A 12,456-nucleotide genomic window follows, 5' to 3' on the forward strand; every position below is an offset into this window, starting at 1 on the left:
TAAACAGTTGGTCTGCTTGTCTAAACCTAGCAAGTCTGATGATCTAAAAACCCAAGGCTAGCCTTGGATCCAACCTATGTAACCCCTCTTTCTCTTTCCCAGGATGGGGAGGAGGATAGAATGAGGGCAAGGTTATCTTTTGAGTGATGTGGAATTCAGATACCACCTTTGGGAGGAAATTAGGCTTCACTTGTAGGACAACTTTGTCTTTGTGTAAGATTGTATGAGGGGGTTACAAGAAAGAGCTTGTAATTCACTCACTCTTCTGGCAGATGTTAGAGCCACTACTAAGACTGTTTTAAGGGTGAGAAATCTTAACGAACAAGAGTGGAGTGGTTCGAAAGGAGTACCCATGAGGAATTTTAAGATTAAATTTAAGTCCCATAAGGGAACTTGGAACGGTCTCGGGGGGATAGACATTAGTTAACCCCTTCAGAAATTGTAATACTAAGGGTAATTTGAAATATGATTGCTCCTCCGCAGTGCGCTTGAAGATCGATAGCGCTGCGAGGTAGCCCTTGACCGTGCCAACTTGAAGACCTGAATTTGCCAGGTAGAGTAGAAAGGATAACACCATCGGTGTACCACATGAAAGGGGTTCGATATTCTTTTCTATAACCAGCTGCAAAATTTGTTCCAACGGCAGCGGTATAAAGTCTTAGTTGCTGGCCTTCTGGCTGAAAGCAACACCTTCATGACGTCATCTGAAAGGTCCCAATCCTTGTATCTCAACCTTTCAGAAACCAAGCGTGAAGGTTGAGGGTTCCGATGTCTGGATGGAGAACCTGACCTCCCTTCTGCGAGAGAAGATCCTCCCTGTACGCAAGACGAATCGGAGGTCAGATGGACAAGTCCAGAAGGTCCGGGTACCACGTTCTCCTGGCCCAGAGGCAATGACAGAGGAATGACAGGGACTGGAGGAAACGCGTACAGAAGTGGAAAATCCCAGTCTACTACGAACACGTCCCCTAGAGCTCCTCTCGGGGGAAATTGCCTTGAACAAAACTGATTGCACTTCTTGTTGATACTGGTGGCGAACAGATCCACTTGAGGGGTTACCCAAAGTGCGAAGATCTCTCGAAGGACTGCCTGAGCCATCTCCCACTCGTGAGAGACTGTACCCTGCCTGCTCAAAGCGTCCGCTGTCAAGTTATTCTCTCCAGCTAAGTGAACTGCTGATAGAGATTCCCTCTTGAATTGCCCAAAAACAGAGCTGCATCGCCTCTCTGCACAGTGGCAGTGATCCTACACCTCCTCTTTTTTTGAGGTAGTGCATGGCCACCGTATTGTCCGTCATTATTAGGACATTTTTCCCTTGTACAGATGGCAGAAAAGCTTTCAGCGCTAGTGTGATAGCCCTCAGCGCCAACAGGTTGATATGTAGTCTGGACTTCGATGGAGACCAACGACCGCTGATGGTCAGGGCGTTGGCATGGGCTCCCCACCCCGTGAGTGAGGCATCCGTGACTACTGTCATCTCCGGCCATGGTTGCCAAAACAGTTCTCCTTTCAAGATGTTCTCCCGACAGGCCCACCACTGAAGGTCTCGAGCCACTTTGTCCGAAACCTGAAGGAGATCAGTCATTCTTCCTGAGAATTGCGACCACTGGGTCCTTAGTGCCCACTGGAGCGATCTCATTCTCAGGCGAGTCTCTGGCACAAGGAAGATGCAGGATGCCATGAGGCCTAGCAATCTCAAAAAGTCGAAGGCTGGGAGACATTCTGCAGATGGTCACCAAATTTGAAAATGCCCAACATCTTGAGCCCTCACGACTGGTGGCGAGGCTTTCCCCAGGGAAGTGTCCAGGACCGCTCCGATGAACTGGAGCCTCTGTGATGGTATCATCTGTGACTTCTTTAAATTGAGGGAGAAGCCCAGTTTGTGAAGGAAGTGGCAGACAATCTAGTTGGATCTGAGCTTGTTCCGAAGATTACAGCTCTGATCAACCAATCGTCTAGGTAGAGGTAGACGTGAATCCCTTCCCTCCTTAGACTTGCAGGCACTACCTACATTAGCTTGGTGAAGACCCTCGAGGCGGAGGTCAGCCCAAATGGCAGAACTCGAAATTGATAGTGAGAGTTGCCAATTGCGAACCTCCGGTATTTCCTGTGTTTGCGATGGATTGGCACATGGAAATAAACATCCTTAAGGTCCAGCGATGCCATCCAGTCCTGAAGCTGGAGGGCCTGAAGGATCTGAGAGAGTTACCATCTTGAACTTGTCCTTCCTGAGGAACTTGTTCAATTCTCGTAAATCCAAGATGGGTCTCAGTCCTCCGTCCTCCTTCGGTATCAGGAAGTAGGGGGGAGTACCAACCCTTGTTCCTCTCGGCTACAGGTAGCGGTTCTATGGCACCTTTCTCCAGCAGGTCTAAAATGTCCTGCAAAAGGAGCGGATCTGGAAACTTCAAAGCGTTGTTCCCCGGTGGATGACTGAGGGGTGCGTAGAAAAGGCAGGCAGTAACCTTGGGCAACTGTCTCCAATGCCCAAGCATCTGACATAATAGCCTGCCATTCCGTCAGATGTTGAGTTAACCTGCCCCCTACTGGTGTCTTGTGAAGAGAGTCCTCAGAGTGGTTTGGAGGTGGCTGATGCAGATGCCGAGGGTAAAGAGGCACCTGCTGCAGCTTTTGTATTTTTACCCCGTCCACCTCGGGTGTCTCTTTTGGTCTCTTTCAGCCGGCTGTCCTCTGCCTTTTCCAAATGCGGAATAAAAGCGAAAGGACCTTCCTCTCCAAGAGGTTCCTGAGGGGCGAAAGGGAGTTTGACGGATTGCAGCTCCAAGGGATTTTGCTGCAGCTTTAGATGTCTAACTTCTCTAGGCCATCATCAGCCTTCTTGGCAAATAAAGAAGAGCCGTCAAAGGGCATATTCAAAAGTCTGGCCTGTACATCTGGGGCAAAACCAGACTTTTGCAACCACGCATGTCTGCGGATTGTAGTACTTGCCGCCATGGCCCTGCTGATACTGTCAGCAGAATCAATGCCAGTTTGAAGGGATTTGCACATTGCATCTTTAATGATATTCAGAAAAGCTTCCCTTTCTTCTCCTTCCAGCATGCAGTCAGCCGCTGATGAAGCACACTCCCAAAGTGTATGTCTGAATCTTGCGAGCGTACAAGTAGCGTTAATGGATTTAAGCGCCATGCTACATGCAGAAAAGACTTTTTGACATAGCGTCAAATCTTTTATCATCCCTGTCTTGCGGAACAGTAGGATATGCAGATCTGCTATTCGATGAAGTTGCTGCTTGAACAACCAGACTCTCTGGAGTTGGATGTTTGGACAAGTATTCAGGGTCAGAAGCAGATACCCTATATTTGGCAGATAGTTTATTAACCGCCGCTATAACCTCCGGAGTTTCCCAGTTGGCCGATATTTTCCTCTGCAATGCAGAATGAAATTGAACCACAGGATCTTCCTGTGGGCCTTTAACCAAAATGTCTGTGAGATCATCCTGTTGAAAGGAAGGTGAAGACCATCCCATGAATTCTATGATTCTGGCCATTAAAATTCTGTAAGGGGTTTCAGCATGTTCCCATGGGTCTGGTTTGGCAAATTCTACTTCTGGGGAAGTACCTTGCCTCATGCAAGGATTCTTGAAGGTCCTGCAATCTATTTTCTTCAGAGATAAATTCCTCTGGTACAGGTGTATTAGTTCTTTGCAACCCAAAAGGTCTTTCATGATCAGAATCCTCCCCTTCCTCATAAATAGAGGACAGGGCTCTGAAATAATCTGACCTGGGAAAAGGCTCAAAACCCATTTCTAAAGTAGAAGGGGCCAAGCTTGTAGTAATTGGTTGTGAAAACGTCGAAGTTGTCGACGTGGAAGTCAAAGGCTTCGAAGGAAAAGAAAAAGGAGTTGAAAAGGTATGAAAAGACCTCGAAGAATTCGAGGAGGATCGGAATCCTACTTGGAGTCGTCAAGGTTATCGACGGCATTCGAGGTCGTGGTGGAAGATATCGGTATAACTACTGGCTGCGAAATAGTGACAGCCGTAGGTTTGTTCTTTATCGGCGTTGAAGACGGCGTCGATTCGACCGACCTGTGTGTCGATGGAACCTTCGATAATGGAGTCGATGACGCAGACTTATGAGTCGAAGGGACCTTCGAAGACGGGGATGACGCAGTCTTATTACCTTTGCTCGAGGGATCATGGCGCTCTCGGGCAGTTTCTTTCACCAGGTGCAACGACTCAGGCCGTTTTCGATTTTTTGGGTCTTTCACCCAGGGTATCACCTTCAGCTGCCTTCGAGGGGGTCAAGGCCGCTTTTTCAAAGACGCTAAGCATTTATTTTTGGAATTCCTCCCACTTAGCTGGAGAGCTGTGTTTTGGGGGGCAGGTGACCCTTTCAGGGGAAACGGAAGACGAAGAAGAGGGTGATCTATAAGGCCTCTTTCTCGAGTGTTTGGATCTCAAAGACTGATGGGAACCGCTTCGAGACCTCGAACAGGAATGTTTCCTATGATGGCGAGGAGACGATTGCCTCGACTCTGCTGAGGAAACCTTCAAAGCAGTAGACGTTTTAAAAGTCTTACCTCTTTCGAGCTTCCCCTTACGCTCCTTCAAGGCTTTCGCCGTCATGGACATGCAGTCCTCACATTCCGAACAGTGATGCTCCGATCCCAGGCACCACAAACAGATCCTGCGAGGATCCGTAAACGACATTTTCATTCCACAATCCCGACATTTTTTGAAGCCGGACAGTGACGTCGTCGGTTCGGATGAGGAAGCCATCGAGTAAGTATAATATTTCTCAAGGAATAATTCGAATCTACTTTGAAGTAACGAACTGAGCAACATGGTTCCGAGGCCCACGAAGTGCGGAAAAACGGAACGGACGCTGCGCGTGACTATTTATACACATGACGACGTCGGCACCGATACGGAGGCTGTCGAGGGGCACCAACTCGAGGGACGTCGACGCGCAGCGGCCTCTACTGAAAAAAATGTCCACGGCCAGCAAGCTGGATGAAATCTATCAAGATAAGGACTACGTCAGAGGACACAATCCCTTCGAAACAATTGTTCACTATTGCAGTATAGAAACCAATGCTGGGCATGCATTTCTGAACTAGATGCACTGAAATCATTCTCTTAGTGCTGCTGCAGAATAAGAATTCAAAATAAAATTTGTAAAATTACTTAAGATTCAAGAAAACATCTAAGCAACATGGGTTTTCATACATACCTTTTGAGTTTGCGCTTTTGATGCCAATGAAGTGACCAGGTAAATAGCAGCGTCTTTGTGCTTCCAATTAGTAGCTGGGTTCTTGGAATATTCAAGTAGCATAGAACTAACATAACCAGAGAAGATGCTGGTTACTGGTCCCTCAAAAAACTTGCACAACCCCCGTACTAAGTCGCATGCTGCTCTGCGCCTGGTGTCAATATCTGTAAAACAAAAAGGGAAAAATTGAAAAAAGCATTTACTACTTAATACAAACTCACGATTCGGCTTCCAAATAGTTTTATATATTGTATTTATAAAATATATATGTCTAAATATTAAAAAAATATTTATAAAGTAAGACAGACTCTCCAATATAATATTTAAATATTGGAAGGTCCGAGTCCTTTTACAGAAAGTTTGCTCACTTGATTTTTTTGTGAATTACCACTTTTGTCAGCAGGGAGCCCCCAACAGCGGTCACATTAAAAGCTGTAATGGAATTTTAATGTGCTGCCATAAATTGAAAAGGTACTCACCGTAATGACTAGAGTTCTCATGGTCCTTAGTCCCCTTTCCTCCATCCTTGGACGTTCAACATGGACAGTACCGGAACCTTTAGCTTCCCCTTTAAATTTAGTATACCGCACTGGGGCGCGACATCAGGCGTGAGAAAGCCCCGCCCTTAGGCGCCTCACCTCAGTCCCCTTTGAACACATCGGACGCTTGGAAACCTGGCTATGCCCATTACATATTACCCATTGGCATACTACCGGGGGGAAGGGAGGTGTGGGGGTAGGTGGGAAATATGGAAGAAAGGTGACTAAGAGTACTCTAATCACTACTGTGCGTAGTTTTAATTACTCACACATTTCGTCCCCTTTCCTCCATCCTTGAGGGTGATTCCACCGAACAAGAACATAGGGTGGAGAGATAAAACTGGAGGACCCTCTTTGAGGTCCAAGGAATGCACGGCCCTCTGTGCCTCAGACTGCGGGTTCAGGAAGAACACCGGCAGGCAGATCTCCTGATTCAGATGAATCAGGCGAGACCACCTTGGGCAAGATGACAACACTTGCAGCTGACTAAACCTGGGCGCAAAGGTGAGAGCCACCAGTAAAACCATCTTTTGTGTCACCAAGCGGATGACTAGAGGCCTTCGGCTCCAAAGGCTTGCACTGCAAAGCTGCCAGAAGCACATTGAGGTCCCAGACTGGGTGCAGCCTATGCACTGGCGGAAAAAGCCTAGACAACCCCTTAGGGTGGGCCTTAACCACCAGGTTTGCTGCTGAAAACACGGGCTCAGGGGAATTCTTGTAAGCCCCAATGGCTGCCAAATAAGTGCGGCAAGTATCCACCCGAACTCCAGAGCGAGCCAGGTGTGCTGGAAAAGCCAGTACATCATCCAGAGGACAGGTGACTGGGTCCAAACCATTGACACCAGCCCAATGGCAGAAACTAGTCCAATTACTCTTATACTGGCTCAGAGTCTAGGGCCTCCTGGCCCGCTGAATGATGTCCATGTTGTCGTTTTGAAAATTGGGCATGTTGAAGCCTCAGCTGGTCAGGAACCAGGCCTCCAACACCAGACTGGCAGGGTCTGGATGCTCCACCGTCCTACCCGGCTGAGTCATGAATCCCCTGCTGGAGATCGGAAGGTGGACGTGACCCTGGGAGCACAACTTCAGCAGAACCGAAAACCAGGGTCTCAAAGGCCAGTGGGGGGGCAATCAGGATGATGTTACAACCCACTGAAGCCCAGAACTTGCGTAGGGTCAGTTGGAGCGAAGGGGTGGGCAGGAATGCAAAACACCTGCAGCCATGCCAACAGATCTGGAAGGCATCTCCTAGAGACATCCCGACCGCGTCCTGCCCATGAAGCAAACTGGGGGCATTTGGAATTTAGAGGGGATGCAAACAAATGCAGGTCAGCGAGCCCCCAAAACTGGAGCAGAGGCAACAAGGAGTCGGTGTGCAACTCTCACTCGTAGGCTTTAATCCCCCCCCCCCCTCAAGCGACTCAGCCTGTCTGCTTCTGCATTGCTTTCCCTCGGTAGGTGGACTGCTGAAATCCAAATCCCCTCAGTCAGGGACAATCTTTTTTGGCTACAAAGAAGTGCATTGAATAAACACCCTTGTTTACCTGGAGATGTGTGACGACTTTGATGGTGCCCTTTTCCAGCAGGACCTGGTCCTCGTCCAGCAGGCTGCGCAGATGGTCTGATGACAGTATGCTTCCGGGTGGATGGTAGCGGGGTGGATGGAAGAATTTGATGCAGTACCCGTGGGCAACTAGAGTACCCACTCATCTGATCCCCTCCCACAGGTGGGTAAAAGATGTTACACATCCCTCAACCGGGGAAGTGTTAAAGGGGACCTGTAAGTCACTGAGGCTGGGGAGCCTCTGGAAGCAGAGTGTCTACATCTGCCTTTTCCCTTCCTAACGAAATTCTCTTTGGACAGGGCTCCCCCACAGGTTTCAATCCCCTCAACAGATTTCCAGTTGGAGCCGCCAGAACCATATTGTCCCTGGGAAGAGCAGGAGAAGGAATGCCTGCCAAAGGGCCAGCAGGTGTTGAAATTTCCCCACTGGACGAAGGGCTTGGGCGATTTTAAAGTCTTGTGCTCTTTCTTGGCAGTCTCCTGAGCGTCATCAACAGCTTCCTCCCCCACACCCACCCCCCCCCCCCCCCGAGAACCTCTTGGACGAGACCCCACTGAACGTCACTATACCTCGCTAGGAGTGTGGTGTTGGCTATTCTGGTGGAGAAGGTTGCGACACGCTTGCCAATGGCATACAGTCCTTGTTGGGAGGGGATTCCAACGAGGACAGTACCACCTCAGCCCTCCTCTGTGTAGTAATGACGACCAGGGAGTCTAGGATGGAATGGCCACTGATGTACGGCTGATCCGAAGGAGTAGGTTGGAACATTTTCTCCACACAAGGATTAACCGCACATGTGAGCAATGAGAGGGCCAGACTCTTCCTGATAGAGTTCAACAAAGGGATGGCTTGGCTGACCAGGGTCTTCTCCGTGAGGATATTTTCCATGAAGTGCGAATCGGGGTGGACTTCTTGTGTGGTAATTTGAAAGAGGTCAGCAGCCCTCATTATAAGGTTATTGAACATCATCTGGTTGTCAATAGGCAAATCTCTGGTCTGAGGAGTAGGAGGAACTTCCAGAAAAATGTTTACTGGTTTAGAGTCATGAGGGGGACTGGTAGGCCACATGCCATGGTTATCGACAGGATTCCAATCAGGGTCCTGATAAGAAGGATCTTGGTTGTCCTGGCCAGAGTCTTGGATATAGAAAAGGTCTTGGCTAGGGTCACCTACAAACACACACCTGGGGGTCCTGATGGGATTCAACAAGGGATGATATTTAAGCACCTGGGGAGTGGAGCCTCTGATTTCGGAGGGACAGGACAGGGGTCAACATACCCATGTCATTTCAAAATATTATCAAATTAGCCAGAGCAATTAATGAACTCAGCCATCTTATTCATACAAGCCTCAAACTTGTCCCTGGTCCCTTGATCTGATATGATAGTTTATTTATATAGCGCCTATACACAATGTGTTTCAAAGCGCTTCAAGGCAAGGGAGGGAACAAGGGAAAATACAATGACATTCCTACAGGCCATGAACAGTAAGGATGTGAAATTAACTATTGTGCTCGGCCTGACGACATTTCAGATAGTGCAAGAGCTATGACGTAAATAAGGAAGGGAGGGGGAGAGTGGGAAGGAAATGGAAACAGACAGGTGACTACCGTACTAGGCCTGACATTTTTGGTAGAGCCGGAGAAATCAAAAGGTGAGAGAGGGGTGCAGGAAGGGAGGGGAGGAACAAAACAAGCGACTATCATACTAGGCCTGACGACATTTCAGATAGTGCTGGAGGGGAGTGGTGAGGAAAAAAACAGTAATGGGAGGGTGGAGGAAACAGACGAGGTTGCTATCATATTAGGTCCAGGGACAATTCTGATAGAATAAGTGCATAGAAGAAAGTAAGGAGAGGAGATAGGAAAAGGGAGAAGGGAAAGGAGGAGAGAACAGAGTGTAAGCAGTCAAAGAATGGAAAAGCAAGAGTGGAGAGCGAATAAAATTGCAGAAGTCAGTAGTAACACAATGTTGCAAGCCAGGATACAAGATGAATATGAGAACAGCATGATTCAGGGCCACCATGAGTACAAGATGCAAAGGAAGGCCAGCTTGAGAGTTGAGAAAGGGTGACGCACTGAACTAATGAAGTCCATAAAAGTCAAATCCAGCATTGGCCACAATACGGTGATGGTGGAACCAGAATGTATCAGGACAGACTCCTGCAGAAGTAGGCTGGAGGAGGAGCAGGGTAGAAGAATCAAGCCAAACAGAAGAGTCTGAAGGATCAGGAGGGGGGAAAGGGCGTGCAGGAGGAACAGAGTCCTGGTGCAGAGCTTCAAAGGAAGAGTAGAGGCTGAAGAAAAGTCCTCGGATGAAGGTGGTTTTCTTGGGGTCAGAAACATGCAAAACAGCTTTGGAAAGCGTCTCAGAAGCTTTTGAAGTATTTGAAGAGTGGATGGCCGTAAATTTAGTGAGCACACCCATTACAGAAATGGATTTACCACCATACGTAGGCCACAAGGGTGTGCGCGCATAGGGTGTCGAACCGTGAGGTTCGGAAGGCCCCGCTGAAGACGGGGCATAAGCGTTCGCTGAGGGAAGGCAAGGGGTTTATTCATTTTAGTCATTTGTATAGCGCACAAAGCCCAGAGGAATTTAGTCGCTTTAACTTAAGATATTGGATACATTTGTTTCTTGCAATAATAACAGGTTACAGTCATGGCATGCTGCATAACATATGCAGTTACAGGTGGCTAAGAAACTATATTTTAGGAACACACTATGAAAATCCTCACATCATGCTACGGGGTGCTACATCAAAATATGCAGTTACAAGTAGGTAAGATGTGAATTAGTTTATGAACACTTTGGAAAGCCTCACCTCATGGTATGGGGTGCTGCATCAACAAATGCAGTTACAAGTTTGGGGCAGGTGGTGTGTGTGTGTGTGTGTGTCAGTCACCAGGATTTGGCTTCCCCATGGCACTGCTGGTGGCATGCTGGTCGGGGCGAGGGACAGACACAGATGAGCAGGTGGGCTCCACGGTAAGGTCGACTGCCTCCAAACTGGAGCCGTGGCGGCCAACAGACTCCTCGTCTGAGGCGACTGCACCGGTGGGAGAGTGACTCTCGGCCTGCATGGCGTATGACGGCCACCATTTTGTACGCCTGTCTTTCAGGGTCTTGGGCAGAAAGAGCTTACAGGCTTTACAATTACGCTTGACGTGATCACGAGGGAGACACCGATTGCATTGGTGATGCTGGTCTTTCCAGGGAAATTTGCAAGATGGGCAAAATTGAAAAATCGTCTCTCCATAGCATAGGGAAACGGCAGCCATACCAAAGTAAAGGAAAGGAGAGAGAAGGGGTGAAGAAAAGGCATATTCAAGAGAAGACAGTACAAACAGGGCCCCACTCTCCCTACTGTAAAGGCCGCAGCGGAGGGTCGCCCCGGCGAGAACAGTTGCCGAGCAGTCACTGGATGGATCATCGGACATGACCAGGCGAACAGCCGTCGAGTAGTCTTGGGCAAGCAAACCGCTGAAGAAAAAGGAACCAGCAATATGAAACTCTTACGAGCTCCGCATTATGTGCGATTGACTAGATAGGCAGAAAAACAATCTGGTGGGACCTCGATACGTAAAGGATTTTGGGTACACTACAGGTGACGTTAGGCATAGTGTTAGTCATGTCCAGGTCAACGTCCCTTTTTGATCTTCGGAAAAAAGATGCAATACTCCGATTATCACTAGATGTCGGAATATATGCACAGCATGTGATCTAAGAGTCACAAAAATCAGAAATAGTATTTTCATACTTACCCATCTAAATTAAATTACGGTGCGCTTCACTGTGTGAACTCATTGTGGACCTCTGATAACTGACCCCAGCAGTCAACTCAAGAATTAAAAACCTCAAAACTTTGATTTGGCATAACATCGAATGAACGAGAAAACCTGAAGAGCTGTGCTCCTAAAGCAAGGCACAGTGCCTCTATATATTCTGGCCTCAACATTTCCGGCGCAGTGCGCTTAGAGGAATCAGGTGGAGCCGGCACAGAGCTGCGCTGCATCACCCCCTAGTGGCAGAAAGGTTTCAGAAAAGCAGCTGGGCTTGGAGATAGATATCAAAGATGAGTAATCCGTGGAAGGGAGAAATCCATTATAAACAGTACATTTTATAACAAAGCCATGTAAGACATAAATCACTCACTTATCGTATTTCTGATGATTGTATCTGGTAGATTCACATGCGGTGCATCCAACATCTAGTAATAATCGCAGCGTTTCGCATCTTTCTTTCAAAGATTGAAAAGGGACATCGATCTGGCCCTAACACCATCCCGGACACGACATGTAGTATACGCAAAATCCTTCACGTGTCGAGGTCCCATTGGTTGCTTTTGTTCTTCCAGGAGGGAGCCTTACAGAATGTGTAAGTGAATACAGAAGACAAGAAGGTGCAACTTGTCCAGGTTTCTTCTACTCCAAGAGGGGAGGGAGGGCGCATGTGAATCCAAGCCAATGCAATCATTGTATTACAAATTACAGTGAGTAACGTAGGTTTTATTATGCTTGTGAAACAGCTTAGAATCGCATGTTGTGGGTAGACTAGCGAGCAGTACCAGGAGATGGTGGTGGGATGTGTGAAGGAACAGTAGCAAAGATGTCTTGGCACCGCCTGTCCCACCTGAGAATCAGATTTACAGCACGTGTCTAAGCAGTAATGTTGAGTGAAAGTGTGAACAGAACTCCAGGGAGCTGCTTTGCAAATAGAATCAAGAGGAACATTTGTGATAAAGGCTATGGTAGCTCCTGTGCCTCAGGAATGAGCTCTAGGCATAAAGGATAAATCTCTTGGCAAGAGAGTAACAGTGTGATGCATTTAACAATCCATTTAGAAATGGCCAACTTAGAGACTAGGTCCCCTGCTCCACCAGCAGCAACGAGACAAAGAATTGGTTCATCTTTCTTACTGGTTTAGTTTTATGAACATAATATACCACTGCTCTTCCAACATCTAGTGTATGGAGGCTTCTTTCAGCTGAATTAGTGGGATTCTGAAATAAAGTTTGAAGTTCGATGGATTGGTTCACATGGAACTTAGAAATGAATTTAAGCGCAAATCGTGGGTGTGTGCGGGCAGTACCACCTTGACTTTATGAATAGTCACAAATGG

General features: G+C 47.8%; 1 protein-coding gene across 2 annotated transcripts in view; it reads right to left on the reverse strand.

Annotated features, from left to right (window-relative positions):
- The window catches only part of CSE1L (chromosome segregation 1 like), a 1,325,092-nt gene that overhangs the window by 966,653 nt on the left and 345,983 nt on the right, over positions 1 to 12,456 (reverse strand). For both annotated transcript variants that reach the window (XM_069651279.1, XM_069651278.1), the window contains exon 12: positions 5,194 to 5,396. In XM_069651279.1, the coding sequence (XP_069507380.1) occupies positions 5,194 to 5,396 (203 nt within the window). The remainder of the gene's footprint in view (positions 1 to 5,193; positions 5,397 to 12,456) is intronic.

Source organism: Ambystoma mexicanum, chromosome 3p, assembly GCF_040938575.1.
Source record: "Ambystoma mexicanum isolate Mex_15411 chromosome 3p, UKY_AmexF1_1, whole genome shotgun sequence".
Taxonomy (NCBI): Eukaryota; Metazoa; Chordata; class Amphibia; order Caudata; family Ambystomatidae; genus Ambystoma; species Ambystoma mexicanum.